The following is a 16234-nucleotide window of genomic DNA, read 5'->3' as shown; positions in this document are numbered from 1 at the left end:
ATTATAGTTTCATTTAATGGAATAAGTATATTTACCTTTAACAGTAGCATATACCGGAACCGATATATCGCAATAACCTTGAGAATTATGTGCCGTTAAATTATGTCCAGTTGCTTGAGAATGTTTTGATGAACTGGTTGTGTTAGTCATCGAAGATGGTGCCGATTCTTCGTTCGTTGGTGGACCGATGCCAAGGCCACCGTCTGCCACCTACGAAAAGGATGTACGATTGTGTATAACAGAAAATAGAAAGAAAGAAAGAAATATAATTTAAGAGACAAAGTTTCTCAACTCCATCTACAAAGTTGAAAAATACGCGAAGAAACATAGAAGTCTGGTACGAGACGTTACCTGATATATCTTTGCTTCCCAACTGGGAAATCTATGAAGAGGCGGTGTAGGTGGTCTGGGACCTTGTCCACTGTTCTGTCCCCAATTCATTCCTTCTCTACTTGGCGTATAAATCTCCGCGTAATCGTGCACAGCCTCAGAGCTACCACTGTCTCGACTGGTCTCGGAAACACCTGGTATATTGGGCAGCATCACCAAATTTTCCACGGCTGCCGCCAGTTCCTCGGAGAGTAAGCTGTTGAAAAGAAAAATGGACGAGTAACAAGAATAGAACAATTTTAACGAAAAAAAGAAAAATACAAAAAGAAGGAACTTAAATTAAATAAAAAATAAAAAAGAAAACATCAGAAATAGAGAACAGATTATTTGTCTGATGATCATAGAAAAAAAAGTAAGAAAAGTCAAGTGCACGCGCGTGAATTTTTAGCGTGATGTATCATCGGTTCGATAAAATAGATTTTCGTTCGACAGAAGAATAGAACAGAAAAAATGAACAAACAGAAGCAAGGTTTCGAAAATGACACAAGTCGAGAGATCCCCGCAGGAAGTCCCAGGACGTTACAGGGTACCACGGTTCGGAAAGTCGGGCGCCGCTATTACGTCGTGAGACCTCCCAAGGAGAATCGGGATACGTTTGATCAACGGCGAATTCAAAAATGATTAGATTGGCAAAAATCTGATGATCTATTAAGAACGGATAATATGGATGATACATAGTAGGAAAAGTAAAAAAAGGAAAGTCATTAAAATCGGTTTCTAATTAAATTAAGATGAGAGGTTACTCTACCTCGAATCCATATTGGTGGTTGGTATTCCACGTTGAATGGTTCCACACGCGGAAAGATGTCTTCTGTGCTTGCTACCGGTCTGTGGCTCGGCTACGGAACTTTGAACGTTTTCCGGTACGGTTTGAGGTGTTCCTTCTAAACTTTCCGATCGTCTACGCAACGTTGGATCTACTTCCAAAGAAAGGGATGCTCTCGTTGGTGCCTATGAACAAGAACAAAATCGTTCATGATTTAAATCATTGAACAAAATATATTTTGTTTATCATCGTTATATTACTCACAGGTGGTTTCAAACCGATATTTGTTATATGATTACGTAATAATTCCAGTTGTTGATTGCACTTATTATTCTGTTCCCTCAAATGTTGATTCTGTTGTTCGAGTTCACGTAGCTTATTTGTAACCCATTCCTTTATTCTTGCGGCTTTCGCCTCGACTTGTCTCGCATCTTGCAGTCTTAATTGTCTCTAAGAACGATCGAAGAGGAAAAGGTATATGATAAGTACGATAAGGTCTTATCAAGTTTCGTAGAAGGAATTGACGATAAAGTATATATGTATAATACTTATTTATCGATATGAATAACGATAATTTGATGAAAAAATGATTACTCACCTGTTCTTCGACTTGGGTTTCTAATTTCGAGATGCAAGCACAACGGACGTCCTCGAGCTTTTCATTCTGTGTGCCGGAAGTTGACGGCAACGAATGAGGCGGAGAACCAACGCCGGATGTGCTTAGGCAATATTCACCCTTCACCAGCCGCTCCTCCATCATCCGTACCTTAGAAATACAATTGTCATGTTTCTCTTTTCTTTATCTAATTACTTAACAAATCTATTTGTTTAATCAATTTCACAATTGTTGAAACGACCAAGAAAGATAAAAGAGAGAATTAACGAAAGAAAAAAAACAAACAAATGAAAAAGATGATGAACGCGTGTTTAACGCACACTCCCGCGTTAGTACTCATCGAAGGGCTGCTACCACCGCGTGCGGGTAGTGTGTCTGTGTATGTGTGTCTTTGCGTGCTACCCTCGTGCACCCCTTTTCTAAACGTGCTTTTCGGTTCCGTAGCAGCTGTCAAAAATCGATATCGCCTTAACGCTCGACGTAAACCGACGCAGAACAGCGACAGAGTTGCGTCCACTAGTAGCACAAGGGGAGTATATATATATATGTATATATCTATCGAGAAAATCAATACGCTCACGTTAAAATCCTCAGAACGATGAATGTTTTTCTCTCATTTCCTGCATGTGTTCATTCTCATATCGATATTTCATTTCTTTTTCTTTGATCCATCTTTTTATCCGTGAAAAATATTTCAGAAAGTATACACGCGGAATAGAAGATCGATATAAACATTGTTTTTCTTATGTTATATTTTAAAAACAACGAAAAAAGGTATTTCTTTATAGATCGTAGGAACCCTTTCAAGTTCACACTTAGTTTCTCGAGTACCCTCGAATGTGAGGACTAATGATAAAAAAAGGAGAGAAACGATGAGAGTACCAAGTCCTGTCTCGTTTCCCACGAACGTTTTGCAACCCCTTTTCATTTTAGAGAGAGAGAGAGAGAGAGAGAGAGAGAGAGAGAGAGAGATAAAGATAGAGATACAAAGAGGGATGGAAGGAAGGATAGGCCAACCCCAAGCGTTGTTCATCTTTCTCTCTTTTCGTTTCTACACCCCAATCTCGTCGTATTTCCCTTCGATTAATCGTTCGAGAAGGTATTATTAAAACGAATCCTCTCAAACATGGGTCTAAAAGCCTTACCCAAATTTTGTGGAGCCATGGTAACTCTGATCGATCCTAGTTCTTAATTCTGCTTCTTAAATTTCATTTGTAAATATAAAACGCACAATACAATTTAAAATGTTGTTTTAACCGTATACATCGATCACTACTTTTCAATGAACAATAATGATTTGAATGAAAGAAAGATAACAATAAACAACGAAGACAAAGAAGATGAAAATGATGCTGATGCTGATGAAGAATAAGAAGAAGGAGAAGAAGAATAGAACCGTGCTGGTTTCGAGATCGAAGCAAACTGAACGAACTCGAAGTACATAAACCGCGGGGGTTTCCTAGAGGCGGTGAGTCACGTTGGCTTCTGGCCAATGGGAGAATCGATGGTGATACCGTAGGAGCCGTATATGCATACACACGCGGCGCACACACCATCATCCTGTGACGAGACGATGACCCTGAGAAAGAAAGAGACAAAAAGGAAAAAGATAGGAGAAAGAGAATCAAGGGGTTGGGAGAGGGTGGAGGGTGGTAGGAGCCAAAGTCGTCATTTTTCTCTCTTTCTCTGTCTTTTTTATCTTTAACGGAGACAAGACCTAAATGCATGCATGCGCGTTTCTTATTTTGTTCGACGACTATAGTCCCCAGTCGTAGCCAATCACGTTCAAATGCAAGAGCTTCGATGAAAGTCAAGGACGACGTTGATTGGACATGTCACTGACCTACTCGTGTTAAACGATAACATCTTAAAGAGAAAACATCGTCGAATAATCATTGTCAAGATTATATACACTCTTTTTAACGTTGATAACATCGAACCCTTTTTTTCTATTTGATCGAAAAGAACAGGAGTCTTCTGAGGTAAGGCATGATGTGGGAGGAGGAGGGGGTTAGTTGGTAGGAAGGAAGGAAGGAAGGAAGGACGGTTGGAGATACTGCAAGCTACGGAAGCTGCCTTGAGATTTATCGATTTGTTCTATCCATGGTGAAGCGTAGACTTGCGTGGGAGACGACTCTACGATGATTACAAGAAGGGAAGAAATTAATGAGACAAACAGAGACAAAGATGGTGATTACATGCATACTTTAAAGTAGAAAGAACGAATGAAATGAATTGGAGAAAACTTTAAAGTAAATTAAAAGAAGTATGATTGAAAATAATTCGATGTATACATCATCAACTATCACCAGTATCAATCTGTGAATACCCTTTTCCCCCACTCTCTCTCTCTCTCTCTCTCTTTCTCTAGTCCACGTGGTTCGTGCACGCGACTAAATCACCCTTCTCTCTTACTCTTACTTTACAATCGTAAAATAAAGCTTGTCGAACATAAACAAAGTGATGTTGAACAAGTTAATAAGAAAGTTACTTTTTATTTACAATGAAATCGTGTCAAAATGTTCAGACATTATTTAAAATATTCAATTGTCCCCATATTGTTAATATAATTCAATAGACGTATAAAAATAACGTTGAATTATTTTTCAATTGTACGAATAGAAAGAAAAAGAAATCGTTGTGGATAAAGAGTGAGGGGGTTTGAAAGTCGATGAGGAGTCGGCGTCGCACTGAAATATTTAAAGAGAGAACCTCGAGAACCTTCTATTACTACTACTACTACTACTACTACTACTACTACTACTACTACTACTACTATTCTATTTACCATGGTAGCTTTTTACTAATACTAATAACACACAACCCCATTACTGCAACGAGTAAGAAAAAAAAAAAATAAGGGAAAAAAGGGGAAAAAGAGAAAATAAAGCCTAAACGTCTCTGGGTTCATATGGGATGATTTATTTTGTTTGTTGTGCGCGGGTGCTCACTCACGGGAAGTGCAGGATTACTCACGGAATTGGATCTTTGCCAATTCTTCTAAAAAGTCGCGTCCGTCGCGTCAAAAAGCCGACTCTGACTGACTCGCCGTCGTTAAAGTACCAACAGACGCGACGTATACTACTATATACGTAAAATTGCCTCTTAAATGCTATTCTTTTCAAAGTTTTTTTTTTTTTAGTTTTTTTATTACAATTTCTTTTTAGTTTCGTTGTCTTTCCTGTGCGACGCCACCCTGATCGACACGGGACAAAAGGACGTTTATTTCAACGTGGGTTGATATTTTCCTTGCTATTCTTTTTCTTCTTAAAAATGTATTTTTATTTTATATATATTTAGATACGTACATTTAAAATGAACCATTTACAGACTACGAATATAATTGATTTCATTTTTAAACTTCGATATTATTTTATAATATTCAATAAGTTCGATCGATTTATTCTTTAATTGAAAATCAAATTTATCTAGCAATTAGATTAATGAGTATCTCGTTGCATAAATGTATCTTTGAATAATTTCAAATTAGTTAAGATGATAAAAGACAAGAAAAGGGGATACTAATTATGAAAGAAACGTAAGATGTTACAACGTACAGTACGAAGAGGAGAATAATAATAACACAAGTGGCCAATGTACTCTAATTAAGATAATATCTGACATATCAAAAGAATCTTTTTTTTAAAGTTTATCAAGAGTACACAGAGTGCTTATGTATGTGTGTGTATGTAACTTAAGAGAAGCTTATAAACGTATTCAGAGTATTGTGAATCACGAGTAGTGAATCACGAAAGACAGGGGAAATTGGAGCGACTATATGACCAGAATTTTCTCTCTCTCTCTCTCTCTCTCTCTCTCTCTTTCTCTCTCTCTCTCTCTCTCCTTTAATTTGGATGAGTTAACGAATTCGATGAAGAACTTTTTATAAATGGTTTAACGAGTAGGAAGAACACAAGTGATTGAAAAAAAAAAATCATTCTTCCTCTCTCTCACTTTCTTCGTGCAAGTGCATACGTACATATATATATCATCAGTATATACACGTATACGCGTATGTGTGTGTACGTAGTTTGCAAAAAAAGATAAGACGAGTGAAAAGCATTTTACTTTTTTTAAAAATAAAACGGTGTAGCATTAAAAAAGCTCGTATATATCGTTGATATTACAATTTCATGATTTTTTTTTTTTTTTACCTTTCATCAGTGTCACCTGCTAGTATCCATAATTTGTCGAGGTGGTCAACTAACTCTTGGATCGTTTAAATAAAGATACTTTCACGATCAAATTTTTCACCGAACAAAAAATTGATTTTGTAAATTTGTTATTATAGTTAATAAAGATCGATAGGATCGTTAGAAAAAAAAAAAAGAAAATGATGATGATGAACAACCTTATCGAAGATTAACACACGTGACCGTGGGGTTCGCGAATCTTAGACGGAATTTCGAGGTCATAACAAAACGGCGGTCTCGTCGGCCGCTTCGTCGGCCATCTTACTCTCCTCTCTTTCTCTTTCTCTTTCTCTTCGTGCTTCTCTCGTGTTTCTCTCGTACTCTCTCTCTCTCTCTCTCTTGCTCTCTTCCTTCTCTCTTTCTTTCGTTCCAAGAGAGACGGCAAGAGAGACAAAAATCAATGCCAGCCTAACATGCGCCCTGCCTGACACAGAATTTACCCGCGAGAGTACCGACCGATACGATACGATACTATTACTACTACTACTACTACTACTACTACTACTACTACTACTACTACTACTACTACTACTATTACTACTACTACTATTACTACATTACTATTATTATTATTACTATTATGAATTAATTCAATGGAAACTAACGAACGTATTATTTTACGCGCGATTTTTAATATGATTTTTAATATGATACTAATTTAAGCATGAACACGTTCTCCATATGTGCACGCATTATATTTTGATTATTACTTTTTTTATTTAATTAAATTATTGTTCTTTCTTATTGTTTATTTTCTTATTTTACCATATTTTTCTTAACTTTCTTTCGTATTTGATAATAAATGTGACATCTATTATTGATTACGATTGAAACGATTATCACGCTTTATAATAAACTTATTGTGTTTTATATATACATATATATATAAAATGATAAAGTAATAAAAAAAATACCTGTTCAAAAATCGATGTAAAGTATTGTCGATAAGGTAGTTCTCTTCAATATCAGAAATTGGAAACTAGATCGGTAGAAATAAATTAGGAAACTAAATAACCCGAGTGTGATAAGTTGCCGTCTGTTGGTAAGTTCTAATTTTGTTGGAGGTGATATTTTTCTATTGGTAGAAGAGAATTTGGATCAGTCGGTAAGAATGGTTAGTGACTGTATGGAGGTAATAACTTGGGAACCAAGTACAAATCGATGAAATCGAAAAGAAAGAGAAACAGAGAGAAAGGGACAGATAGAAAAAGAAATTGAGGGTGGAATAGGGTGGGTGGGTATAAAAGCTCGAAGTAGATTGAAAGTTCACGTCGGTAATACAGGATGGTATCGAACTTACGAACAAACATTTCCAATGATCAAGAAAACTCTCACACATACATACACATATACATTTGTTAGATTTCCACGAGTGGTCTAACAGACATTTAATTCCACTTGTGACATAATTCCGATGTTGACAAGAAATGTTTGTTATACGATTAAACGATATTGGATTCAGTATTAGTACGAATGAAAAAGGATCAAACAAATCTAAAGATTGGAAAGAGAAGAACAAACGAATAATAAAAGTTCAACGAGATAGAAAAAATGAAAATATAATAATTCAGAATAAGAATAATATAAAGAGAAGAGAAAAGAATAAAATAGAAAGAACGTAAAATGGGAACTGCTAGTTTTTGCGATGAATTATTTATATTTCCGCTCGTATATTTTTCTCGGGATAAAATTCAGTAATTATTTTCAAACAAATCGTTTGAGAAAGAAAGAGAGCAAGTTAGCCAAGTGAAAAAATGTCGTAAGTAATTTTCCGAGTTAACTCGTACTAGTTGTAACTGACATTTAATACTATATGTTATTTATGGTTACGGAAAAAGATAGAAAGAATAAAAAGAAAGAAATAAAATAGTAGCAGCCACTTGAATGTCTTTTTACGGTCGATTGTTCTCGAGCAGTCTGTCACTACTTCACGCAAGAGAGATTCATCGTGAGAAACACTCTCTCTCAACAAATTTTTCTACACCCGATTAAATCCACTCGTTTCTCGGTTCTAACCCCGACCAAACCCCCAATGTTTACTCGTGTTCATCCAACTCGAACGATTTCTCTCGCAAACTCTTCCAAACGGTTTTATATATATATATCTCCTATCAATGAACGACACGAATCTCAACAAATCCTTTCTTTCTTTCTCTCCTTTTTTATATATATATATATATATATTATACTTTTTTATTCTTAGTATTACCTTATCTTCCGCTTCATCGGCTCTGCCCTCGGCCTCCAAGACACGCTGCTCGAGCTCTGAGAGCTAAAACACAAAGAAAAAAAATATATATTAAAAGGTTAAATAAAATAATCCTATTCATTAGTCACATCGTTTAGAATGAAAAAAATTTTCTTATAAAAAAAATAACCGGGTAAAAGATGAAACTTAAACGCAACACTTTATTTTTTATATATATATAAATAAACCCACACTTAAACATACACTAACACATATATTACATTATATATGTAATGTAATATATAAGGGATAATTTATAATTTATATATATATATATAGTGTGTACCCAGAGATAGTATTTTTACTCGAGAAGAAGAGTGCGTCGACCCTTTGGGCTCGACTGTTTTCCACTCTCTTTCTCTCTCTTTTCTGTTCCTCCTGACACGTCATTCACCTTTCCTTCCACGACGCGGAAAAGTTTCATCAAACTTGCTTAAGACCACCGTCGTGTCACGTACTAGGCGCCTCCTGACGAGAGTTTAATGGATACGCCGGACTTAAGCAGCTCCTGAGCTCCAGGCTTAATCCAGCTGAGATTGATATATGTATGTTATGGCGAATATCTCCAGCATTATCCTTACCGAAGTATCATCCCTTATAACTTTCCTTTTGTTAACGAAGACAAAAACAGAGATAGAAATAGAAACAGAGAGAGAGAGAGAGAGAGAGAGAGAGAGAGAGAGAGACAGATATAGGCTAATTTTGGAAACTAATACGAATTACTACTACTCATCTTCAAATCAAAAACAAAAATACAAATAAATAATAAATGACAATTGTATTGATGGTAATTTCATTTTTTAATGCCATTCAATTTGTTAAATATCTCGTAAAATATTCACATTTCGATAACCTTGGGTTATATTAAAGAATAAAGTGCAATTGCACTTGGTAGGGGTGTATTTGTGTATTCATACGTAAAATAAGGTAATAGAAAGTTAGAACTTATTATGTCATACCATTTTGTTCTCCATCAGTTTCTTTTTTAATGCCATTCAATTTGTTAAATATGACATTTCGATAACCTTGGGTTAATATACTTTTATATATGGAATAATAAAAAGGGATCAATTAGTTAAAAAGTAATTGGGTTATATTATATATACTAAATAAAGTACAATTACACTTGGCAGAGGTGTATTTGTGATTCATGTTTAAAAAAAGTTCATAGAAATTTAGAACTTATTATGTCATATAATTTTGTTCTCTATCAATAATTTTATTTAAAAGATAGCAATAATTCATCACAATTTCCATAATAAATAAACTTGTATAAATTATAATTAATATCATTTAATTCCTTTCTTATCATATATAAATGCTTTTATATAAATAAAACGTTATATAAATGATATATTAATGTACTTTTACCATGCATGTACATTAACTAAACTGTAAACAAGGGGTATTGTCGTTGCTCTTTGAGCATACGCAAACGTTTACGTACCGCATACTAAACTACCCTAGCAATAACATCTCACCACCATTACCACCACCACCACTTTAAATGAGATAGAACAAGGAACGTCCAACGACAACGACAACGACAACGACGACGACGACGACGACGACGACGACGACGACGACGACGACGACGACGAGCAGGTTTGCGTATACTGCATAAAGACACTTGCTTATATCACTACGTAAATTATCGTTAAATCCTTCTCAGTGTGTTGTTAAATTATCTTCCTTGTGGTTTCCAGATGGTCGAAAGAATGTACGTATAAGGTGTGGTAAGGTATAATAAGGTAAGGTAGACAATAAATTACCTGATCATTGTATTAACATTTAAATACGAAATAAAATTTTCTATAAACTTTTCATAATACCGATTAAGTAAGAGTTTGTTTAAATGAAAAAAAAAAAAAAAAAAAAGAAAAAAGTGGTTCGTTCGAAACGAGTAATATCCGGCACATAAGCAATTAACTCATTAATTTTAAACGATAAAGAGCTACTTCGGTTTCTATTCGATTTAAGTATCGTGGGCGATTTGTACGAAGGGAACGAAAGAACAGAACCAATTATTAAGGACGCGGAATGAAACGTTCGTTTTTATTATCGACAAACAGTAATCGTATTTCTAAGGACAATTGTTTCTTTTTTGTTCATTTTCTGATAGAAAATGTATACGTGTATATATATATATATATGTGTGTGTGTGTATATGAATGAGAAAAAGAGATGGATCGTGTTCCGTCAGTATACCGGGTGATTAATTGAAACGGAGGTTAATCTATGGGTCGAGGTCCTTCCTTAAGTGCAATTCATAACGTCCCAAGGGTTAACCACGAAATACTTTTAACTTGCTATTCCGACGCCGAAAGAGTCAACGAGATATGGTCAAAGAAGTACATACGCGAAAGTTTTCTCTTTCTCTCATTCTTTATTTCGTTGTAGAAACGTAATGCGATATCGTTGTTGGTACAAAGTTCAAAGAAAGCGCGACCATATTTACGAGCTATTTCAAATTTCCCGTCATTTTTTGGTTCTTGGTTTCTTTTTTTCTTAAATCACTTTCTCTTGCAAACAAAAATATTTTAACTAAACCTTTAATTCGTTCTAGTCTCGTACGAAAACGATTGAATAATGAGTAATGTGATGTATTACAAAAGATGTAGTAAAATCTCGTTCTTAACCTCAAAACCAAAATGTTTAAAAACGTTTGATCTATCAAATTTTTCCTTCTATTTATTATTGACATTAACTATAATTATAAAAAACTAAGCGTCCACATATGTGGCCAAGAGTGTGAAGAGTTTTAATAGAAAATTAAAAAAAAGAGGAAAAAGTCGTTAGAAAATAGTAGAAAAGACAGATTGAGTGAGAAAATCTGGGTCAATGTAATTTCCCGCGGTATCTATGCAATTTCCCTTCCCCCTCACCCTCGTCATGCTTTCTCTATCTCCCAAGGGGGAAGCCCAGGGGCAATGGTGTTGTTGTTGTTAGTGTTAGTATTGGTGATAGTGGTGGTGGTGATGGTAGTGGCACCACCTTGCTACCCTTTTCCGTCTGAAATAATTAATATACAAGGCACGAGAGAGCGATACACGAGAGCAGGAGAAGATGGAGTACGAAAAGAGAGAGAAAGAGAAAGAGAAAGAGATTCCAAGGGTCGTCGTCTCTTTGGGTAACACATACACACACGAAAGAGAAAGTGTATGGTTGTACGAGCAAGCAAGTGAGCAAGCAAGCAAGCAAGCAAGTAAGCAAGCAAGCAAGCAAGAGAAAGAGAGAATGAGAAAGACCTTTATACCGAGGCAAAACCGTAACTCACGAGGTGCTAATGGTTCGCGCGAGTGAACTGCCTAGTGGTGGTGCTGCTAACCACCGTAAATGGACAGAAGGGAGAGAGAAAGAGAGAGAACAGTTCATCGTGTGAGCACTAACGACTCATGTAGGTACTCTGTAGAAGAACGACTAGCAACCGATGCAACAGTAACAGCAGTATCAGTAACAGCAACAGCTAGTAACGGCACGCTGCGTTTCACAGGGGACCGCATACGGTCTAATGGAATTTCATCGAAAATATGACAAGTCCTGTCTACCCCTTGAGGTTACCATTCGTGAGTTAACCGTATCGTCATATTCGTCCTTTGATGTTAATCTACTTAATCTCTCAGTGAATCGTAAATTGAAAGATTCTGACAGAGGTAGGTAGAGAGAATGTCTTCATTAATATTAAATATTGATTTAATACGTACAAAATAGTAATATTATTGTTTAAATATAAAATTGTATACTAAAATAAAGTACATTAATATTGGATTGGTCGTGGTGAGTAAAAAATAATGGTATTATTTATTTCAATATAAAAAAAATCATAAATCTTTTGGTGAACTATAGGAAGAAAGAGAGAGAAAGAGTGCAGTAATATTGGGATGATTAATAAGTAAAAAATACTAATAAATATATCTTAATTAATTTAAATAACAGAGAGGAAAATACATTAATATTGGCTTGATAAATAAGTAAAAAATATTAGTATTATTTATTTAAATCTAAAAAGAAAATAATAAATTTATTAGAGGAATTGAAGTTCATAATTGGATCGGTCAATAAGTACAAAAAAAAACACTATTACTATTTATTAAGTTATAAATAAAATAAATAAAAAATATATAAAATACTGAAAGTTTCTAGAGATAAATTTAGCTTATTAGCTAATTCAATACACACAGGTTATCTCTCTCTCTTTCTCTTTCTCTATCTATTTCCTTTTATTTTCTGTTAAATTACAGATCTCGAAGAAAAATCTTTGTTATAAAAGTAAACGAAGCAAAGAGAGTAACTAGCTAGCTAGCTTTCTAAAGTATTATCGCAAAATCCTCCCTCTCCTATTCTTTACCGTTCTCCACCTTCACAACTACCCTCCACCTCCTCCTCTCATCCTCCTTTAGTTCTCTCAGTTTTCTCTCTTACTTTAGTGCCCCCGTGTGGTGTGTGCGACAGGATTGGAGTAACATAAATTCCCAAGCGCACAAAGGGAACGAAATTCAAGAAGGTACGATGCTTTATGTTCCACATCACGCGAGCCACCGATAACATTAACGAACCAATCCCTGCTGCCGAGTTATCCGGCCACGCTTTTCCATCCCACTCCTTCCCCACCCCCTCCCACAGTTCCTACCCTTTTAACCTCTCTTCGAATCGCGCGGAACTTTGCCGAGTGGAAGAAGGGTTCGTTATCGTTTCAGGACTCCCGCATTCGTAGTATTCTTATATACCTATAGCTTTTTTTTTTTTTTTTACTTTTTCTTTCTTCCTTCTTTCTCTTTCATTTCAACTAAGCTTCTACCACTTACTTTTGCGCTATCCAATGAGAGCTTGAAGTATGCGCTTCCTTCTCGTAACTAACGTGTTTCGAGTTTTACGCACGCGATATCTAAACTAACGATATCAAGTTCTAACATTGTTAAAAACGAGCCCGAGATCTATATCGTGTTACTTGCTCTCTCTCTCTCTCTCTCTCTCTCTCTCATCCTCTTTCTCTATCTAATTTCTGTTAAGATCGTGCCTTAGCGATTAGCATTTAGTTTCCTTAACACGCGTCACTCGTTGTTCCTTTCTTGTCTTGAAAGGTCATTCCCATTAATCTAAGCCGTTCCCCTTTACTATCACAGATTGACATGACACGGTGGGATCAATCTGTGAGATTTTGTTCTGTTCCCTTTTTTTTTTGCTTGTCAAGAAGGATTTATCTCTATCTCTAACCCTCTCTTTCTCTCTTCTTTGTCACTAATGACAAGTATCGGAGAAAGTGAGCGAGATAATATGAAAAAGATAAGAAAGGATGATACGATCCGATACAACACATATCGTACTACTACTACTACTAGTATTGCAATAGATATCACACTGAAAGGTGTGTGTGTAGGAATTGGCGGCCGTCAACGTAGCTGTCGTCCCACGTCAAGCTACAGATCGAATGCAAATACGATATAACGAGATACGTCGGTTTAGAGGGTGCCGTTTCGACTGCAGAATCCAATATGTCGATACTCCTGGCTCAAATTATATTACCCATTCCTTTCTATCTCTGTTCATTCTATGGTATATCAGCAATAGCAATAGTATTCGTGTTACAAGACGAATTATATTCACGTTCCAACATGCAAAATTCTGTTTCCATGACGTTCGTTTTTAATTTAATTTTTTTTTTCCTTTTTTTCATCAGTTTCATTCATTATTTCATATTTCTTTTATAACCACGTTGTTGTATTAACGATCCAACGTTAACGATCAACCTAATTTGTTAATAGAAATATAACAATATTTTATTATAAAAATAACAAACATTCTACCTCGTGTTAGATGAGAGGAGATGAGGGTTGAAAGAGGGAGTTTTATTATTTTTTTTTCCTTCAGTTTCAGATATTTTCCAAAGGGGGGTGGGGGAAAAGAATAAACGAGGGCGTGGCCCGTGTTCACGAACATTTGTCTTCCGAAATGTATACGATTCGTTTTTCGCACGCTATACTATACGGAATAACGATCGGTACTACTATCGAAGAAGAAGAATAAGAAGAAAAGGAAGAAGAAGAGAGAGTAGCAGAGAATTCGTTCAATTCTTTTTTTTTATTCTTTTCTTTCATCCTTTTTTTTTCCAACGGTAAAGAATAACGACAGAGAGAAAGAAAAAGGAGAGAAAGAAGTAAAAGAAAAATATTCACGGGGTAGTAGTAGAAATATCACGCCCTCGCGAATTTCCCTTCGGATATTGCCGCCTTCTGTCGTACATTTCGGATTGTAGAAAAAGCAAACTTAAGTCCTGACGACAGTTTGAGAGATCCTCGTAGCATCCCCTTTGCGGCTAATGTACCTCTCTTTCTCTTTCTATTTCTCTTTCTCTATTTCGTTTTCCTTTTGGTAAAACCCTCAGCCCTTTACACGTCCCTCTCTCTCTCTCTCTTTCTCTTTTTGAGGTGGTAGAGAGACTGTTGCGAGACGCACAACTTCAACTACGGGAATCTGCACGCGAGAAAAGACTGCGTCCGCATTAGCAAGGACGTTTCTACTTCTCTTTATCTTTCTCTTTCTCTTTTGCTACCCTATGCGTGTAACCTCCTCTCTACCTCGAGCACTCAGTGTTCCCTCTCGGCACCAGATGTTACTAACTGCACCCTCTTCTCCTCCGTGATGAGATCGAATCGTTTCCCTTCTACGTTCCACACTATTTTTCCATCTCTTTCATTCTCACTCACTTTTTTCTATTTCTTTTTTCTTTCTTGATATTCTCTTCCTCTTTTATACGCTTATTCGTCTCTTTCTTAAAAAAAATAAAAAAAATAAAAAGGGTCTACCAAAACTTTAGGAAGCATTTCTTTTATTCGCCAGAATGAGCGAGTTCGTATCCACGAAAAATGGATATCTTTCTTCGTAATGATCCTCCTTCTTTTTCTTCTTCTTCTTCTCTACTCCCCTTCTTCTTATTTCTTTTCTTTTTTTCTTCTCTACGTTGAAAGAAAGATAATCGAGTATATCCTTTCTTCTTTAGTTGGCTGTCATATTTGATACGATGGATTTATCCTCGACTCGTACTACTTAATATCTAATACCTATATATTCTACCTTCGTGCGTGGAATAATATTTATCGTCTGACTATTGACGTACCTTACTACTACTATTTCTTCTTCTTCTAAATCATCCGTTTATCATGCTTTATCACCAAAGTAGAAAATATTATTATTAACGTTTTCCTTCATGATCGTGAAAATAATCACGAACGTTAACGTAACGTTTTATATGGACGTTAGGATGTACAAGTAAAAGGAGGAGAAGGAAGATGAGAAGGAGGAGAAGGAAGAATATTGCAAGGGCGTTTATACGAGCACGTACAAACAAAACAAAACAACAACAGCAACAGAGCAATAGCAGCAGTGTAATAACAGGAAGGGCAACAACATTTCTACCAAATTCCTTCCTTATTCCTAAGAGACTTGTATGTATTAATTATTTGGCTAAGAAACGAGCAAGAGAGAGAAGGAGGTTAAGTCACTAGAGAGAACTGACTAGAGAGAGTCCGCGTACTATACCCTAACGAGATATCCAGATTTTCTCAGTTCCTTCAGTTACATAGTGTAACCCCTTACCAAACAGTTTCCATCGTCTTGGGAACTTTAGAAATTACCGTTGGAGAAGCTTCCGAGATCGTCGTCCGATTTGCGTTTCCATCGGATCGTCCCAAAAACCGCATTTCTACTCTCTTGCACAATCCCATACTTTCACGTACACACACACATACGTACGCAAACACAAATACGCATCTTTACACAGAGGAGGACATATCTTTACTTCCAAATCCTATTTCCACGCAAACTACGTGAAAATATTTCTCTCTCTTTTTTTTTTCTTCTTCTCGTACGTGTTACGCGTATTATATATAGCAATGGTTTAACGAAATTGATTACCCCTCTTCTTTCTGAGTAGTAGTAGAGATCGACGATAAGTCAGACTGTAGTTCAAAATAAGCTACTACTTTCGCATTGTCAGAATTTATGTATTATGGTATAGTACGATT

The 16234-nt window shown here is 35.9% G+C and overlaps 1 protein-coding gene across 12 annotated transcripts in view; it reads right to left on the bottom strand.

The window, feature by feature from the left end:
• Positions 1–16234, bottom strand: part of LOC107069819 (uncharacterized protein CG43867) — a 139502-nt gene that overhangs the window by 6739 nt on the left and 116529 nt on the right. For all 12 annotated transcript variants that reach the window (XM_015327435.2, XM_089170003.1, XM_089170006.1 and 9 more), the window contains exons 3-8: positions 8175–8237; positions 1755–1922; positions 1421–1606; positions 1139–1341; positions 352–586; positions 36–210 (exon numbers count right to left, since the gene is read on the bottom strand). In XM_015327435.2, the coding sequence (XP_015182921.2) occupies positions 36–210; positions 352–586; positions 1139–1341; positions 1421–1606; positions 1755–1922; positions 8175–8237 (1030 nt within the window). The remainder of the gene's footprint in view (positions 1–35; positions 211–351; positions 587–1138; positions 1342–1420; positions 1607–1754; positions 1923–8174; positions 8238–16234) is intronic.

This window comes from Polistes dominula, unplaced genomic scaffold, assembly GCF_049000335.1.
Source record: "Polistes dominula isolate Pdom_NZ unplaced genomic scaffold, Pdom_raw_medaka contig_15, whole genome shotgun sequence".
Classification (NCBI taxonomy): domain Eukaryota; kingdom Metazoa; phylum Arthropoda; class Insecta; order Hymenoptera; family Vespidae; genus Polistes; species Polistes dominula.
This window is presented reverse-complemented; position numbering and strand designations above follow the sequence as displayed.